The sequence below is a fragment of the Danio rerio genome, chromosome 20 (genome assembly GCF_052040795.2).
Source record: "Danio rerio strain M-AB ecotype USA chromosome 20, GRCz13ab, whole genome shotgun sequence".
Lineage (NCBI taxonomy): Eukaryota > Metazoa > Chordata > Actinopteri > Cypriniformes > Danionidae > Danio > Danio rerio.
Window position 1 is genome coordinate 48,025,001 of NC_141040.1, and position 20,190 is coordinate 48,045,190.

The 20,190-nt window shown below is 33.1% G+C and overlaps 2 protein-coding genes across 14 annotated transcripts in view; one reads left to right on the forward strand and one right to left on the reverse strand.

The window, feature by feature from the left end:
- efr3bb (EFR3 homolog Bb (S. cerevisiae)) overlaps window positions 1–20,190 on the forward strand; it is a 1,037,141-nt gene that overhangs the window by 957,436 nt on the left and 59,515 nt on the right. The window lies entirely within an intron of this gene.
- The window catches only part of mark3b (MAP/microtubule affinity-regulating kinase 3b), a 120,486-nt gene that overhangs the window by 37,736 nt on the left and 62,560 nt on the right, over window positions 1–20,190 (reverse strand). For all 13 annotated transcript variants that reach the window (XR_015518026.1, XR_015518024.1, XR_015518025.1 and 10 more), the window contains 4 exon segments: window positions 13,134–13,199; window positions 12,945–13,015; window positions 5,797–5,853; window positions 989–1,225 (listed from right to left, as the gene is read on the reverse strand). Coding sequence is in view for 8 of the 13 variants with exons in the window: in XM_087297865.1 (XP_087153991.1) it covers window positions 989–1,225; window positions 5,797–5,853; window positions 12,945–13,015; window positions 13,134–13,199 (431 nt within the window). In the remaining 5 variants the exon portion in view is untranslated.

A 20,190-nucleotide genomic window follows, 5' to 3' on the forward strand; every position in this document is an offset into this window, starting at 1 on the left:
TGTTGTTAGAATGATTTTTAACATGAATTAGCATGGTGTTAGCATGACTCTCGTATGAATTAGCAAGTTTTATTAGTAGCCTATTACTATTATATTATTATAGATAGATGCTACCATGTGAATTAGCATGTTGTTAGCATGATTTAACAAATGTGCATGTTGTTAACATGTTTCTGGCATGTAATATGTGGCTTGCATTATTCTAGCATGAATTAGCATTTTGCTAGCATGATTCTAGAATGAATTAGCATGATTCTTTTATGAATTAACATGTTTTAACATGACTTGTATGAATTAGCATGTTTTATTATTACTATTATTATATTATTTGTTATTGTTTGCTAATTTCATGCAGAAATTTCATAAATCACTTTACAAATCAAATCGATAGATAGAATTAGATTTTAGCATTACTTAGGTTCAGTGGTTAGTACAGTCCCCTCACAGCATGAAGGTTGCTGGTTCAAGCATGTTTCTAGTATGAATTATTGTGTTATTGGCATGATTTTAACAGGAATTTGTATGTTTATGATATGATAACATGTTTATGGTATGGATTAACATGTTGCAAGTAAACTTCTAGTAGGAATTAGCATGTTAGCATGATTTTTACAAGAGTTAGCTTGTTGTTAACATGTTTCTAGCATGAATTAGCATGTCCTCAGCATGATTCTGGTATAAATAAGCATGTTAGCAGATTTTTTACCATGAATTAACATGTTTTTAACATGTTTCTAGTGTGAATTTGCATGAGGCTAGTATGATTGTAGTTCGAATTGGCATGTTGTCAACATGATTCAAGCATGAATTAGCATGTTTTATTATTATTGTATTATATTATTTGTTTTGATTTCTGCTAATTTCATACAGCATTTTTCATGAGCCACTCCAAAAAAAATCAAATCCACTGGCTTTTTTTCCCACTTGCATGAGTCTCTGTGAAGGTTTAGCAGGGCACAAGTGACCTTTAAGGACAGAACACACTAACCTTTAGATTCTGTCCATCAAAGGGCAACGATCCGCTGACCAGCGTGTACAGAATAACCCCCAAACTCCACACGTCCACCTCCGGCCCGTCGTACTTCTTGCCCTGGAAAAGCTCTGGCGCTGCGTACGGCGGGCTGCCGCAAAACGTGTCTAGTTTGTTCCCGATGGTGAATTCATTACTGAAACCGAAGTCTGCAATTTTAATGTTCATGTCCGCATCCAGAAGTAGATTTTCTGCCTGCATAAGAAAGAGAGAGCACAAGATTGAGGGAGATTTTCAGATGAAACAATTGGAAAATGCTATTTTTTGTCTATGTTGTGTTTGTTCTATGGGAAGTTTAAATACAAATATCATCACATGAAAACAAAGGAAGAACTATTGTTAATTTCATATCGTTGATTAACTTTTGTAGTCTAGATATTTTTATTTTATTATATTTTAAAATATTAAAGTTATTAAAATATAAAAAGTTTTAGTAATTTGGTTGTGTTGTTTATTTATATATACTGTATAGTCTTGTCGCCTATCCAAGTTTTAGGAAGAACAAATAATAACTTGACTTCTAGTTGATTATTTGCTATCAGAAGTGGCTTACATGAAAGGTAAATACCTTTATAAAATTCTTATTTTACCAAAATAAAATATGATATGCCTTGATTTTTAATGATTTAATTAGAACAGTAAGGTCTGACTTTGCTTAGACAAAAAGGAACTTTGATGAGGAGGCTGAAGTATATAGGAGCGCTATCCGTCAGAAGAATTTGCCCTCTCCTGTGGTTTGTAATGTAATAGGCAGCACAAATGTCTTGATACCTCTGGGTGTTGATGTTGCCATCCACTCTGCATATCTCTCGTCTGCCCCATACTGAATGTAACCCCAAACCATGATTTTTCCTTCCCCAAACTTGACTGATTTCTGTGAGAGTCTTGGGTCCATGCAGGTTCCAGTAGGTCTTCTACAGTATTTGTGATGATTGGGATGCAGTTGAATAGATAATTCATCTGAAAAAAATCTACGTTCTGCCACTTTTCCAAATGATAAACTAGAAGTCAAGTTACTATTTGTTGCTCTTACAACTGGGATTGACGACAAGACTTTTGTCAGGTGGTAGTGTACAAGCATATATAAATGAATAATCAAATGTAAAATAATACTGCACAGTCTTCGATTAATAAATAATACAATAAAATTAAAAGTTATTAAAGTTATAAATGGTAAAATTTCTTATGCCTTAATGCTTTTAAATTCCTTACAGGAATGATACATTGTGCAGCCCGAGTATAAAGGCTTTAAATTTGATTATAAAATTACAGCCTTTGTGCTTGACTGTATGTGCGTTGTAAATGTCTCTTCTCCAAACAGCTTCTTACAGTTACTTCTTATGAAGCCACGTTAAACTAGACGGCTAGAAAGAGATCAAGTGACAGCACATCATACGATAAGAAAGCTCCACGTTTCCACCTGGCTTCCCTCACACGAGTCATTTAGACAGCTTCAGTCTGACACGAGCCTCATGCATCATTTACAGAGCATCAGTCTGGAAACACAGTGTGTAATGGAGCATGGAGACTTGCAGGAGGAGAGAAGACGAAAGAGAGAGACAGCAGCATCTTCTGGGGAGCTCATGCTCGGAGGCACGGGCCCTGTTCATATTACTGCAACCTCAATTTTTAGTCTGCTCTCCATTTTTAGTCTGGAGCCCTGATGTTTGCCAGAGGAGAGAAATGTGGTTGGTCAAAACGACGTCAGAGGAGAAAGAAAAGCAATTGAGAAAAGAGAAACGCAATCTGTCAAAAGTACATCGCAGGAGAGAGACACGAGGCAAAAAGATTGGCCAAAAGAAGGCTATAGTATATCATATCATATAGTATATCAGAAGAAAGAGAAATATGATTGAGGAAAAAGAAACGTAATTGGTCAAAAGTATGTCAGAGGAAAGAGAAACATGAAAGGAAAAGGGGTATAGGAAAGTGAAATGCCATGATAGAGGAAAGAGAAACAAGATTGGGCAAAAGTAAATCACACAATACACACAACACCCCATAATGACAATATGAAGAAAGATTTTTTTGAAATTGTTGCAAATTTATAAAAAAAAATAAAAACCTGAAAAATCACATGTACATCAATATTCACAGCCTTTGTTTGGAAGCTCTAAATTGAGCTCAGGTACATTCTGTTTCCACTGATCATTCTTAAGATGTTTCAGCAGCTTAACTGAGTTCACCTGTGGTCAGTTCAGTTGATTGGACATGATTTGAAAAGGCATCTGTCTATATAAGGTCCCAGGGTTGACAGTGCATGTCAAAGCACAAACCAAGCATGAAGACAAAGGAATTGTCTGTAGACCTCTGAAATAGGATTGTCTCGAGACACAAGGCTGGGGAAGGTTACAGAAACATTTTTGCTGCTCTGAAAGTTCTAATGAGCACAGTGGCCTCCATCATCCGTAAGTGGAAGATGTTTGGAACCACCAGGAATTTTACTAGAGCTGGCCGGCCATCTAAGCTGAGTGATGGGGGAAAAGGGCCTTAATTAGGCAGGTGATCAATAACCCGATGGTCACTTTGTCTGAGCTCCAACGTTCTTCTGTGGAGAGAAGAGAACCTTACAGAAGGACAATCATCTGTGCAGCAATCCACCAATCAGGCCTGTATGGTTGAGTGGCCAGACGGAAGCCACACCCCACCTGGAATTTGACAAAAAGGCATCTGAAGGACTCTCAGACCATAAGAAACTAAATTCTCCAGTCTGATGAGACTAAAATTAAACTCTTTGGAGTGAATTCCAGGCAAAACGTTTGGAGAAATCCAGGAACCGCTCATTACCAGGGTAATACCATCCCTACAGTGAAGCATGGTGGTGGCAGCATCATGCTGTGGGGATGTTCTTCAGCAGCAGGAACTGGAAGACTAGTCAGGATAGAGGGAAAGATGAATGCAGCAATGTACAAAGACATCCTGAATGAAAACCTGCTTCAGAGTGCTCTTGACCTCAGACTGGGATGACGATTCATCTTCCAGCAGGACAATGACCCAAAGCATTCTGCCAAAATATCAATGGAGTGGCTTCACAATAACTCGGCCCAGCCAGAGCCCAAACCTAAATCCTAATGAACATCTCTGGAGAGATCTGAAAATGGCTGTACACCATTGCTTCCCATCCAACCAGATAGAGCTTGAGAGGTACTGCAAAGAGGAATGGGCAAAAATTCCCCACAACAAAATTGGTCAAAAGTACATGAGAGGAAAAAGAAATGAAACTGAAGAAAGTGAAACGTGACAGAGAGAGAAGCAATTGGTCAAATGTATATCAGGAACGTGAAAAAGAAAATTGGTAGAGGAAAGTGAAACGCGAAAGAAAACCATATCAGAGGAAACAGAAACAAGATTGAGGAAAGAGAAATGCAATTAATTAAAAGTGCGTCAGAGAAAAGAGAAACCCGATTGGGCAAAAGGACGTTAAAAGAAAGATAACTGTGATTGGTTGAAAGTATACATCAAGAGGAGAGACACGAGATTGGCCAAAAGTATGTCAAAGAAAGAGAAACACGATAGAGAAAACTAGTAAAAGAAAGAGAAACATGGTAGAGGAAAGAGTATTGCAACTAATCAAAAGTATACCAGAAGAAAAGAGAAACACGATTGGTCAATAGTACATCCAAGGAAAGAGAAATGCGATCGGTCAAATGTATGTCAAAGGACAGAGAAACACTAAAGAGAAAAAAGGTAGTGGAAAGAGAAACGCGACAGAGAACCATAATAGAGGAAAGAGAAACAAGATTGATCAAATGTTTCAATTTACATCAAAGGAAAGAAGATGTGATTGGTCAAAAGTACATCAGAGGAAAGAGAAACACGATTGGTCAAAGTATGTCAGAGAAAAGAGAAACACAATTGGTCAAAAATACATCGGAGGTAAGAGAAACGAGATCGAGGAAAGAGAGACATGGTTTGGCAACCACAGAGTTCAGACCTTAACCCTATTGAGAATCTTTGAGAAAAGCTTTGCACAGTGATCCGACTGTCCCATCATCAATAGTTCTTGGCAAAACAAATCAATGCATCTCTGGATTGGAATAAAGGTAACATTGCAGAAGCATATTGACACAATGTGAGACAGAAAGTGTGCTGTAATCAAACATAAAGGTGGTCCAATAAAGCATAAAGACTCGTACACACCGGGACGCCTTTCGTTTGCGGTTATCATCAGCGTTTGTCGAGACGTTTTTCCGGATTCAAACCCAGGCGATTTTCACTGGCGTCGAGCAGAAGAGTATGCAAAATTACTGCTTGACGTTAGCTGGCGCTACACAACTTTTAGCGTCTAACACGCTTAACACAGAAGAAGAAGACAAAGTTGACACAGTTGTTGTTATGGATGGTTTAAGTAGAAGCTCCAGCTCTAGCGATAAAGAAATGATTATTGTTCACCAGAGCAATAAGCAGCTCCACGTTTATATCGCCTCTTCTTCAATGTGTGCTCGCATTGACAGTTTTGCGCTTTAGCGCCTCCAAGTGCTGTTTACTGTAACTTCAGCATCTCCGTGCACGTGAACAAAAGTATCAACCTGATTGGTGGAGAAGGTTTTGACGGGGCTTGTCAAAACAAAAAAACGAGCATGAGAAAAAATTTTTTTAAATGACGATTTTACGCCTGGCGTTTTGTTTTGTGGGACCAGTGTATTACAGTAGGTGTAAACGTCTGATTTCAACTGTACAAAACTTTAGTAACAAAAGAAGCATTAATTAACTTTTTGTGTTATCTGTTAAAGAACAATCACAAAATAATTGTTGCCTGAGCTTACCTTGAGATCTCTGTGGACAATGTGTTTTTGATGGCAGTACTGAACTGCTGATACAATCTGGAAAAAAAACGGAGACAAAGGGGATTTAGAACAGAAAGAGAGACAAAAGTGAGTGCATGACAGACAGACAGGGTGTGGTGTAACAGCCAATGCGCCACATTAACTGGCATCATGGCTTTTTCCCAGAATGCCATTGATTGGACTGGGGAGCATGTGTGCTGTGGCCCTGACACATGATTCTGGATGATGAATGAGGGAGGAGAGACTTGCTGAATATCACTGCTCAGCACAGCCTGATGCTTACAGCTCCAACCACACTACATGAGTGAGATTGAGGAACCATATTTCTTCTTAGCGGAAACAAGCTTTACTGTATATTAAAAATATAGCATCAGATCAGAAACAGGTACTTTTATATCAGCAAGTGGGCACTACATGAATTAAAAGTGACAGCAGGGATATTTATAATATTACAAAAGATTTTCCTTTTTAAGTAGATGTTATTCTTTCAAACTATTCAAAATTAAAAAAGTAAAAATATATATTTTTGCATAAATTAAATATATTATTGTTCTTTTATTATATTTGTAATGCAGATTTTTTTTGTGAGATGAAAATATAGAATGCAAAAATGTAAATGTCTTTTTCTGTAGAGTATAACATGTGTTTCCTTGCTCTGTTAAAAATCATTTGGGAAATATTTGATGTACATATATATATATATATAATATATATATATATATATATATATATATATATATATATATATATATATATATATATATATATATATATATAATATATATATATAATATATAATATATATATATATATATATATATATATATATATATATATATATATATATATATATATATATATATATATATATATATATATATATATATATCCATATCCATATCCATATACAACAGTTTTGTCTGGTTCTTGACTGGCTATCTTGGCTGATAGCTGTGCGATATTCTGCAACAACAGGACTCGTACAGCCTCTTCACCCTTATGTGTTACTCCGCCCACATAGAGCGACATCAGATCAATAAACTCACTACAGTTGACAAATATTGCGGCTGTCTGACAACATGATGTACTTTTGAAACTTTCTTGGAAGAGAACATAGTTGTTTAGATTGCAACTGCGCAGTTTATTTATAAGGATAGTGCCTCTTTTAAAATATTTATTATTTCGGAAATTCAGCGCATCAGCCTGTCATACTGAGCAGAGCAAAGACGGTTAAAGGTTTGCCACAAGATAGCGACAGAGACCGCATAATAAGCCTTTAGAGGAGGAAAAACTCAGTGTAATTATGAACTTACCACTTATCAAATCATTACAGAACAGAGTAATATTATAGGTTGATCTCTCTCTATTGTATGTTGTAGTGCTGTATTTAAACATAGTAATCTGGTAGTGTTTTGTGCTTTGCTTTGGCTTTTTCGGGGTTAATTATTGTGAACAAAGAAATACTGGGAAATGTCTCTAGACTGATGGCATTTCATGACATTCAGCCTTATAATCTTAATTTTATTTTAGCTTTTTAAATATTTTATTTATTATTAGTTTTTTTTTGTTTCAGTAGCTGAGGTAGTTATTTTAGGTATTTTAGTTCAAGTAATAAAAAATAAGTAAGGTTTTGGATAAATAAATCAAAAACTCTTTTCTTTCTGTTCTTTTTATTTCAATTTTCACATTTTAGCAGTTAAGTTGTTTTTTTCCTGTCATTTTCTTTTGTTTCTCAAATACTTTATAATTGTTTTATTTTAGCTTCTATTTATCTGGTATTAAAAAAAATCTAAATTATGTAACATTTTTTTAATTTATAAAAATATTTCCTCGTCAATGAGCTGAGGTTTTCTAGATATTTTAATGCAGTTGAAATTTATTTTTAAATAACAAAAATGATCCTAGTTTTAGGATTTTAGAATAATCCTGATTTGGAGGTAATTTAATCACTTATAAATAATACATTTAATAATCAAACCACACACAAGTAAGCATGGGATAATAAATGTTTTCAAGGTATAACACGGTTTGGAAAAGTCAAGGTTTTAAAAGCGCGGAAATGTTCTGCTATACCCTTCCTCTGGTAAATGTAAGATTATTTTTTTATTTACTTTTTTTTTTTAAGGACAACAGTATCAGTAGAAAAAATATCAAAAGATGCTGTTTTAATGGTAAAGAAATCAGTGTTTTGAAACTAATGAGAACAGCAGAAGTCAATGATTAATTTGAATTATTTAGCCTGACATGTTTACTGCCCCAAAATATTTTAAATGTTTCTGAAAATGAAATATATTTTGTTCAAAGCTAAAAAAAAAAAAAAAAGTTGTAGTTATTTTTACCCAGACATTAAAAAAAGAAGATATTTTAGAGCAGTATTCACAATACCGTGATATCTTTATCCAAGGTTATCATACCTTCAGAATCTTATACCAGCCCGTGCCTATGCACGAGTGACTGATTTCCAAAACATTACTTCAGTAAAACAGGACGTTTTCATGTAACCTGCTTATATATTCCATAATGCTCTGAAATGAAAGCTCATTACTGCCCGCGTTTCCCTCATCTCATTTCTAAAACACGCCACACTCTCTGATACTGTTTAATATTCATGGCTCTCTATCCGTGGCCGTGTCCCAGACATCAGATTGGGCCACAGATTTCCTGCCTTTCTGCAGCTGCTGGCAGAATCTGGAGGTTTTTCTGCTCTGCCCTGAAATCTCAGCGGCGCTTCATGCCTGACCCAGATAAACGTCTCCACAGCAGCAGAGGATGATGGGAGGGAACCCCCCCATCCCTACCACTGCAGATGATGCTGGAAATCCTGCCCTCACCACCTCAAGACTGGATTATTGTGATGCTCTATTAGCTGGTTATTTGGCATCTTTAATAAACAAGCTAAAGTGAATCCAAAGTTGCCAGAGTTATTACATCTGTCAACCCAATTTTACCTGTTAAGGTATGGTTATAAAATACTGATCATTACCTACAAAACTTTAAAAGGGTTTTGCTTTTGTGTACTTCTAATCACTATACTGCATTTCTAAATTAATAGTTTAACTCAGGGGTCACCAAACTTGTTCCTGGAGGGCCGGTGTCCTTCAGATTTTAGCTCCAACTCTAATTAAACACACCTGAACAAGCTAATCAAGGTCTTACTAGGTATACTTGAAACATCCAGGCAGGTTTATTGAGGCAAGTTGGAGCAAAATCCTGCAGGCACACCGGCCCTCCTGGACCGAGATTGGTGACCCCTAGTTTAACTTCTGGTTTTCGGGAATGTCCACAAAATAGTAATAATAATACAAATCTGATAATAATTGCTGCGCTACAATTCTGTGTGTACATAAATATACTGCTCAGCATAAATGAGTGAACTCCCTGACAAACGTCTTGTCGCCTATACAAGTTTTAGGAAGAACAAATAATAGTCAACATTTAAAGTGATTCAAAACCTTTAATCAAAGTCGTCCTCAAACTATTGAAACAACACCCATTCTTGTCTTGGGGAAATTTAAAAAAAGATTTTAAACAATTACAAACTGCAAATATAAAGCTATTTTAAAACAACATTTGAGCTGCTCTTTAAAACACTTGACTGGTTTTCTTTAGTTCAACAGAAGTTACTCCCATAAATTCATCATGGGGTGTGAGTAAAAGGTAGATAAGGCTAAATCTTTCTCTGCTGCTGCAGGCCATCAGAGCACAGACTCTCACAGGGGGAACAGAGAGGTTGAAAGGGTAATTAAAAGAGCAAATGAGTCTGTCAGCGGGTGAGCGTCTCATTAGAGCTCCATCACTGCACTGCACACCTGATCAATCCAGCACACAGTCACTCTATCATTACTGTTTTGCACAACACAATCACAACAGGCGGATTATTAAGTTAATTGTGGGTATAAAGGTATATGATATTTATGTAGGGAAAAAACAAAAAGTGGCTTTAATTAAACTAGGGCTTTTTATCTTTTTAAAATAATAATTTATAATTAATACAATCATTTTGGATCCCTGTTTATTTTCCTTTTCTATCTATATGTGAAACTGTCCAGTAATATTCTAAAATGTCTGCATTGTAATTTTTTTGAAAATAAAATATAGCATCAGGGGGAAAATACGAATGACAAAATAATAATAAATTGATTGATAGATTTTGGCGTAAATTTGAATGAAATAAAAATAAATATTTTTTAAAATGTTTAAATAAATATGAAGCATTAAATGAAACAAAAAAAATATATATATATATACATTTCTCATTTTCATTTAGTTTAAGATCCAAAATAATCTAAAACATCAAAGCATACACATTAATAACTTCAAAAAGATTGTGAAAAATATTAATACACAAGTAATAAAATTAAAATATTTATATGGAACAAAATAAACTGTATAAACGATATATATATATATATATATATATATATATATATATATATATATATATATATATATATATTTTTTTTTTTTTTTGTAATAATACCATTTTATATTAAATTAATAGAGATAATGCAGATTTTTATTTTTATTTAGTTTAAAGAAATAAAAATAATAAGTGAAGTAAACAGCATATTGTAATTTAAATAATATATACAATAATAATTTGATATAATGTAATATAGTACAAATTAATATATAATATAATAATAAAACTTATAATAATATTTTACATTTTTTAAATTATATTTATTATTTAATAAAATTTGTTTTTTATCTATTTTTTTATTCAAAATTGTAATAAAAAATGTTGACAACTACAACACACACACACACATACACACGCATGCACGCTTGCTCGGTTATCTACACTCTTATATACACTAGCACTGTTGTTGAAATGCAGTATACCCTGGTAATCTATCAACAGAATAGAAAACTGCATTATGTGCATTGTGAACATGCGGAACAAAACGCAATGATGCAACTTCAAAAACTCCCAAACACTAAAATCAAGCAGAAATCTCTTTGCACTGCATTATTATTGTTAAGTCAGCATAATAATTTGTCAACTAGCTATTAAGGCGAGACGCTGCAGGCAAACACACACCCCTCGATTTTGTAATTTGGGGCTTTTTTACCTCCTCATAAAATGTTTTTTCAGGTCTTATGATATTTGTGATGCAGCATTTTATGTGCGAGATTATAGAATATACAAATGTAATATGTTATCTTATGCTTTGAAATATTGTATCTTTAGCTTCTATTTATTGCTGAAAATTCTTTTGTGATGCAGAAAATAGAGACGTATTAAAGAATCCAATCATAAAAATTTATTTTTCCTGTCAAGTATATCACAGAATTTTGCTAATGTAGTAAAAATTAAAGTATTAAATTAAAAGCTGCACTGAGCCAACGTGTAAATTAATAATTACAATTTACAAAACTTACAGTAATGCTAGCAATTTTGATTGCCAGTAAGACTGTAAATGCTCAAGCACACTGTAAATTAGAGATTACAATTTACAGTATATTATACATAACATATACAGTAACTTACTGGCAAATTGGTTGCCAGTAAAACTGTAAATTTACAAGCGCACTATAAATTAATAACTACAATTTTAATCTAAAACATGATGTAATGTAAATATTATGTAGATTTCCATATTATTATAATATATATATATATATATATATATATATATATATATATATATATATATATATATATATATATATATATATATATCTATTTTTTTTTTTTATTATTTATTTATTTTTTTCTTCATATTATTTTCAAGTTTTTTCTCCTGCACAGGGTCATAAATCTCTAATTTCATACACCACACTGCACATTTTTTTTTTCATATGTGCATTCTTACATTTTTGTAATGAGTAATTTTGGTCACACATACTGCAATTTTCCTAATTATAAAATATTATTTTACAAAACAAATTATATATATATATATGTATATATATATAAATAAAAAAAAAAATATATATATATATATATATATATATATATATATATATATATATATATATATATTTTTTTTTTTTTTTTTTTTTTTCTGAATTAGGAAGTGATTAAATAAAATCTGAAATATATTAATAAAACCTGGGAACAAGGATTAATCGATTTCACTATTTACAGTGCTTTAATTCTTTACAGTTAATTAATTCTTTACGGTTAATTAATCTTGAAGGCTTCTCAACACCAGGCATGGAACAAACTGCTGCAACTAAACAAAGTTATGCCAACTGTGTGCTAGTTTAAAGTTCAGAGCTTGTACACCGAGGCTAATACCCACACACACTCGATAAACTATGGCTGAGGCTATTATCTAACTGCTGTTTACATTTTGCGTCTTTTGCGAGTGCAAGAAAAGAAATTACTATGATTCTTAAATTTACATTAGACAAATACTGTTTTTTATTGATTCTCATTTTTATTTTATTTATTTGTTGTTCTGTCATTTATTTTCAGTGTAAAATTATTACTTATGTTTAAATGCCAAAAGCTTTTTTTCTTTTTTTACTTATTATTAGGTCCAAAGAGAAACAGACTTTTGTTTGGTATTTATTATTATTATTTTGTGCTGGGTTTTTTTTTTTTTTTGTTACTGAGCAGCAATAAAAACAATTTAAAATAGAAGGAGTTTTCATGTGATTATCTAAACAAGTAGTGTTTTGAAATTAATGAATGCATAATAATCGTGAAAACCATGAAACCGTGATTATTCCTCAGACTATATCAAGATATAGTCTTAATATATCAAGAATATCAAAAAACTAATTTGAATCAGACTTTATACAATGTTCAGATTTGTATGCTAGAGAAACATGCAAATTAGTGCATATTTAATTAAACAATACCTCGTTTGCATGTTTAAACAACATTTTCATGATACGTATGATAAAAAAGTTAGTAATCCTTAAAGTAATCAGTTGTGTAACTATGATGATATTTATTCATTCTTTTTTTTTTACCCTGTTCACCTGCAGTGTCTTAAACCCTATTTAGTTTATGACCCTAAAGCAGAAGTGCTCTATATGGGCCACACTGAACCCAAAGCAGCCATTCGACTCATCAGCCACCAATCACGCAAGCGACAGCGAATCAGAGCTCAGGGTGAAAGCGCGAGGGGGCGGGGCAGGGCTGTATCCAGTGCACTGCAGTTCTGTACCTGTCTAAATTTAGCTCTGGCCTCCTTCTCCTTCATGCGTCCGTGCGCTACGAGGTAGTCAAACACCTCCCCTGTGGACAGAACAGGCCTATCAGATGGAGCCTTTTCACTTTCACAAGCTTCGTTATGTAAAAATTACAAGCCTGTTTGCATAGGATTACATAATATAATAAGCGTTATCAAACTCACCTCCGCTGGCGTACTCCATCACCAGGTAAAGGGTCTTGTCTGTTTCTATGACCTCAAACAGCTTTACTGTATAAACACAAGAGAGAAACGAGACACTTTGGTTACATTAGAAATAATTATTCTGCTGGTTTTATGGTTCTGATGTCTGCATTTGTGCTTGTATTGAATGTTAATGTGATGTTTGTCGTCGTGGATGCAGCAAAACACAAAGTACGTTTTTGAATATTGATGTAAAGTCATGAATACAAATTAATACTAGCTGTAACAAGGTTAATCAATAACAATAATAAAAAAATATAAAAAAAACAACAACAAGAACAACAATATATTATTATTGTTATTATTATTATTATTATTATAAATGAGAAGAACTCAAACCATTATTAATAATTTTTTTATTCATTCATTCATTCATTCATTCATTCATTTTCTTTTTGGCTTAGTCCCTTTATTAATCTGGGGTTGCCACAGCGGAATGAACCGCCAACTTATCCAGCATATGTTTTACGCAGCAGATGCCCTTCCAGCCGCAACCCATCACTGGGAAACATCCATGCAAACATATACACTACGGCCAATTAAGCTTTTTTAATTCACCTGTAGCACATGTCTTGGGCTATGGGGGAAACCGGAGCTTCTGGAGGAAACCTACGCCAACACGGAGAGAACATGCAAACTCCACACAGAAATGCTAACTGACACAGCCAGGGCTCAAACCAGCGACCTTCTTGCTGTGAGGCGATCGTGCTACCCACTGCACCAGCATGACATCTTATTTTTTTATTTATTATATTATTGATTATTATTAATATATAATTTGTTCATTTTATTTATTTGGTAGAAGTAATTGTATATGAAACGTTTTTGGTCAATTACAATTTTTTGTTCAACAACAACAATATGCGATAATATAATAGAAACTACATAATAATCACAATAACAGCAACAACAATGCTTATATTGTTATTATTTTATATATAAGTTCTATAATAATAATAAAGTTATAATAATATTTTATAATTATTATTTAATTAATTAAATTATATTAATTTACTTTTTTACAAAATAAACAAATGCATAAATGCAAACAATTATAATAGTAACAACATTATTAACATATTTATTGATAGTGATAGTGATAATATAATACTAATTATATAATAATAACAACAATGACAATATAGTATTATTATTACATTTATTATTATATGAATATAACATAATTCCAAATAATAACAATGTAGCATTTATTTAATTATTCTATTGATTTATCCTAACTATTTATTTATCTTTCTTACTTGGTAGTAGTAACTGTGTATTAATTAACTTTTTTGGCCACAGTCTATATTTTTTTTACAAAATAAATAAATGCATCAATGCAAATAAAGAACTAAATGTTTTTTTTAAATGTATATATATATATATACATATATCTATATATATATATATATATATAAACAAAATAAGACAATGAAAATACACAATAATAAATAAAAAATAAAAATAATAAAGTTAAAAGAAAATAATAAATTATAAACATTAAATACAGTTTTAACATGTACTTTTAAAATGTTAAAGCAGAAAGTAAAATCAATCAACACTGAAAACACAGTAAAACTACTTTTCATTGTTAGCTCATAATACACAATGCATTAACACAATAAACTAAAACTCAACTCAAACTCAATTTTTAAATATGATTTTAAACTGGAATATGAGTTGGTTATGTCAAATATTTTTATTTAATACCACGTCAGCAACAATGGCTATATTTATGGCAACAAAAAATTAATCAATAATCATACATTTAAATACCTCAAACAAATGAATACATAAATTAGATACGATTTTTAACATTACTATATGATAAAAATACTTCAATTGACCTGGACATTTCCTCGGAAGTCACTTCCCAAAATCTTGTTATTTAGCATTTTAATCAGTGTTTCTCCAGCCGTACTCCTGAAGCATCTAAATGAGCTGAAATGTAATTCAGATCAGCCTCGGAGACCTCCAGGAAAACACTCCTGCAAGTCAGTTCTTTGAAATGTGAGTGATGGGCCAGGTTTAAGTAACACCATAGCCGACAACACACAACATCAAACATCAAATCCCTACACGCACGCTAAATTTAGTAACAGTGTAAATGCCAGTGAAGACAGTGCTCTGCTTCACACACACACACACACACACACACACACACACGCACACGCACGCACACAGACGCACACAGACGCACACAGAAGCTTTTGTGATCGGTCGACAAAACTTCAGCTATTTTGAAAATAGGTCATCATGAGTCTGTCAGGCTAATATGATTCTGCTATCACCTTAAAGAGCCGCTTGAACTATAAAACTCTGCCCATGATTGTTTACTCAACATGTCATGACAAATCATTTTCCTCAATAGAAATAAATAAAATAATAAATAAATAAAATCTTGCTCCAGAGACTGAAACAGGTCAATATAAATGGAGAAAATGAGTGCATTTATTAAAAGCATTGTATTGTAAGATATTCAGTATTGTTTTGTATTGTACCATATATTTAATATTGTATTGAAAAGGTTGTAAGATATTTAGATTAGAGGTTATTCAACTAATCTTTAATGCAATCTAACTTGTGTAATTTGATGTACAAATGTTTTCTTAAAAGATGTTATGATGGCAAAACGTTATTTTATTTATTGATTCATTTTATTATTCTGTATGTTTTCTGTATTTTTATTACTCTCATTTATTTTCCCCTCATTGGTAAGGGGTTTAATTGTTGGCAAAGGATTTGTTCTGTAAAAACAAATATAGATCAGAATTTTAAAACATAGTTCATATTTGATTAGATAATAAATAATGACTTAATAATGATTTACAGTGAGTCAAAAAAACATTCATATGCTAATGTTTACTCCACAAAAAGGAGGTTAAAAATCCAAGCTAAGACAATGACAGCCAAAGTCTTAAAGCTGCACAAGGTGATTGTCTTCAGATACCTGTTTTGTTGTGCTGGTTGAAAGTCTCTTCACATTCCAATAGTAATGATTAAAGTAAACGATCTAAATGTATTTAAATGTATTTTTATATTCTGGGTGAGGCAGAAGACTAAAAAATGTTTATACAGTTAAATATTGTCGAGCCGAATAATTCCAATACATTGATAAGTAGCCCAAACTGTCTGTCAACAACTGTAGATTTGTACAACTGTGAACCCTTTCACGCAGACCCGCTGATGCACGTTCACGCAGGATGCGGTCACGTGGACACGACTGACAGCGATAAAAACAAATGCTGAATCAAAACTTTTTAAAATCCTGAATCTATATTGGAGTTAGTTTTGCACGCTGGAGGAAGGATGACGCCATGGCTGAAGTATTTCTGTTAGACAGGTAATGTTCTGTTTTAACACTATTTGTCACACAAAGCTGATGTAGACTTTGTAGTTTTATGAATGTGTTTTATGCGCAGACAGGTTGTTCAGCCACTGAAATCGTTCGGCGAAAGGTTGATGTGACTAATTTCAGTTTCATAAGGGACCATTGACAGCACTGATAATGCAGACATTCATTTATTACTAAATAAGTGGATCTAATTGGATTTGCATTGTAAACATTAAACAAAAGGGTATTATCAAATTTTTAGTTACAGTACTCCAAAAAAATATATAGCATAAATCTTCTGTGGAAAAATAGCAAAAAAATGTCAGCAGATTGTGCCTGGTCCTAGTTATCAGCAAACACAAGCTTACAAAACTGAAAGATATATATAATTGAAGTCAGAAGTATTAGCCCCCCCCTTTGAATTTTTTTTTCTTTTTAAAATATTTCCCAAATGATGATTAACAGAGCAAGGAAATTTTTACAGTGTGTCAGACTTTTAAGCCCAATTTTAAGGACAAAATTATTAGCCCCTATAAGCTATATGTTTTTTTTGGATTGTCTGCAGAACAAACCATCATTATACAACAACTTGCCTAATTACCCTAACCTGCCTAGTTAACCTAATTAACCTAGTTAAGCCTTTAAATGACACTTTAAGCTGTATAGAAGTGTCTTGAAAAAGATCTAGTCAAATATATACTGTCATCATGACAAAGATAAAAAGGAATCAGTTTTTAGAAATGAGTTATTAAAACTATTATTTTTAGAAATGTGTTGGAAAAAATCTGCTCTCCGTTCAACAGAAATTGGAGAAAAAAAATCAACAAGGAAACTAATAATTCAAGGGGGCTAATAATTCTGACTTCAACTTTGTATATATACACAGACACACACACAGACACACACACACACACACACACACACACACACACACACACACACACACACACACACACACACACACACACACACGCACACACGCACACACGCACACACGCGCGCACACAATTATACACAAATACAAAAAGATTCAAAATGTATCTGTATAAATATATTTTTATGAATAAAACACTAGAATGACATAGGGTGACACAATTTTAACTACATACACAACCAATAAAACAACAACCTGTAAAGTGAAGTAACTGTGACAGAAATGTAATGCAATTATCATGTAAAATGTAGTCACATAATAATAATAATGATAATAATAATAATAATAATAATAATCATTATCATCATCATCATCATTATATTGAGGAATAATTACAGAGCTGTTAATCCAAATTTTTATTTAAACTGCAATAAAATAATATTTGAGAAAAAACTATTTTAAAGGGTGCCTAATTTATGTCTAAACTATTACCCTGAATAAGTTTTTAGGATTTGGTTTTTGATCACTCAAATGTGATTATTTATACTAATAGATATTACAGTCAAAGATAGTTACATTTTTTGTTTGTTATTTTTATATTTCTAACAGAACAGGTAATTATGCTCGTATAATGCCTACAATGTTTTGTCCTATATATCTGAAAACAAAAATGTGAAAAAAGTTTCAACTGAAAACATTTAAACTGAAAACATTTGTAAATAAATATATATAATTAGACAAAAAGCTGATTTACAGTGGCCTAAGCAGCATACATGTTTGGAATGCCGTGAGGGCGAGTACATAATGACCAAACTCCGATTTAGCGCTGCCCTGATTGTGCCAGGCTCAACCAGACCTACATCACCAGCGCCCACATCCTCTTCTGACAATCCGCTCCACCTTTTTCCCTCATTTACCAGGAAAGGACAAAAAGTAGGTCATGTGTGGGGCAGTGAGAGCGTGTGACAGACGCTGTACTCTCACGGCTTCAGACGGACCAAGGACAGAAAGACTATAGTCTACGCCTAAAAGTGTTTATGCAGATTATTCCATGTGTAAAGCAGAAATAAGTGTTTTCATGATGACACTTTGCATTCTAACCAGAGCTGAAAGATTAATTCGATATTAGAAAAGTCTAACATTGGGATTTTTTTATTTATTTTGTGATTCATATCGTGATATGAAAACAATTTCACCAGATGATTTCATATCTTTTTTTTTTATAAAAGAATTTGTAATGTTTGATTGGGATGATTCTGCAGTGTAAGTGCATCTCCATAAAATCCAATAAGCAATCTATAAATACCAGTGTTGGGGTAACGCATTGCAAGTAATGGGAGTGGTGGCAATAATAAGTGGTGGGCCGTTATCGGCGTTAATGTGCTGCATTAATGCAAGACTTTTATCAGGCGATAAAAAACATATATCGCCGTTAATCTATTCTCAAAGTTGGGTTGGAAGCTGGGTCTATTCTACGCAAGCTAAGATGGCTTTCACTGTGATATTTTAGCGCAGGTGTATACCGACCGGTAGCAGTCTGACAAAAAAGTGCCCTTCTGAATCAAATGAGCAGGATGCCCTTCTGGATCTTTCACTTACTTCGAAGACACTACTAACTACCCTTACATGGACATCTGTAATCTACTTATTTGCCTTAATAGACAATAATATATTTAAGGTGTTAACATGAAGTGCTTTCATGTAAGAGTTTCCTGTAATTTTAGGTGACTTTAACTGCAGTTCGACAGTTTTACTATCACTCATGTATCACTCTATTTCATATGTGCCCCCATGACAAACTGGGGTAATAGACACAAATAAGGAGTAAGGACTGGTGAGAGTGTTATGGAATTTAATAACGCAAACCAAATGGAAAGTGTGTGTGTGTGTGCGGTCCTTTACTGACAGCCGCGTGTGTGGATCTTGTCGGAAAATATGGTGAAAAGTCCTACATGACGGTAAGAGTTTGATCACGGTGTTTACTTCAATAATGCCACTAATATATGAATATAAACTCCACATGTCTTAACTCCATTTCTGTTTAGATCAGTGATGACTTTAGTCGGATTAAGTTGTTTTTACATCCGCTGCGTAAAAACATCTGCTGGATAAATTGGCGGTTCATTCCTCACTGACTACCCCTGAAAAATAAAGGGACTGAGCCGAAAAGAAAATAATTGAATGAATGAATGAATGAATATGAAAATTACATTGTTCCCTAAAATCATTCGGCCCTGCTTCTGATTCCTGGAGAGGCTCTAAATTTAGTAAAACAGTGACTGCATATGAAAAAAAAAAAGAGCATGTTCTGAGAAAGCCTGCATTTGAGAGACGGAGATTGCGTGAGGAGGCTGACGGAGGTAAAATCTGAATGAAAGAGAAAGGTTAGGAAGTGCATGGGTCGTCGATGGGAGTTGGCAATTACCTTCCCTCCTACTCGCTGTTAACACGGTACAATCACGCCAATGCATCAAACACTTTTACTCCCTCAGTCATTCAAATGTGCAGAATATGTGCCAATGGAGCAGGCATAGTACATATTGAAAACAAAATCTGAATTATTTTAGTAGTTGATAAGTTCTTTTGAATAGTTTGTTTCAATGAATATTTTAGACAATAAAAAAGTCACAGGCTGACCTTACTCATGCACTCAAATTTTGCATTATTTTGCATGCTTAAATCCTTGTGTGATCGCACAACAACCTACCCAATAAAGTAAATCACTAGATTAAAAATTATTCTATTGTATTCTATTAATCTATCAAGCCCAAATTTAGACCTGCATATACAGATGAAGTCAGAATTATTAG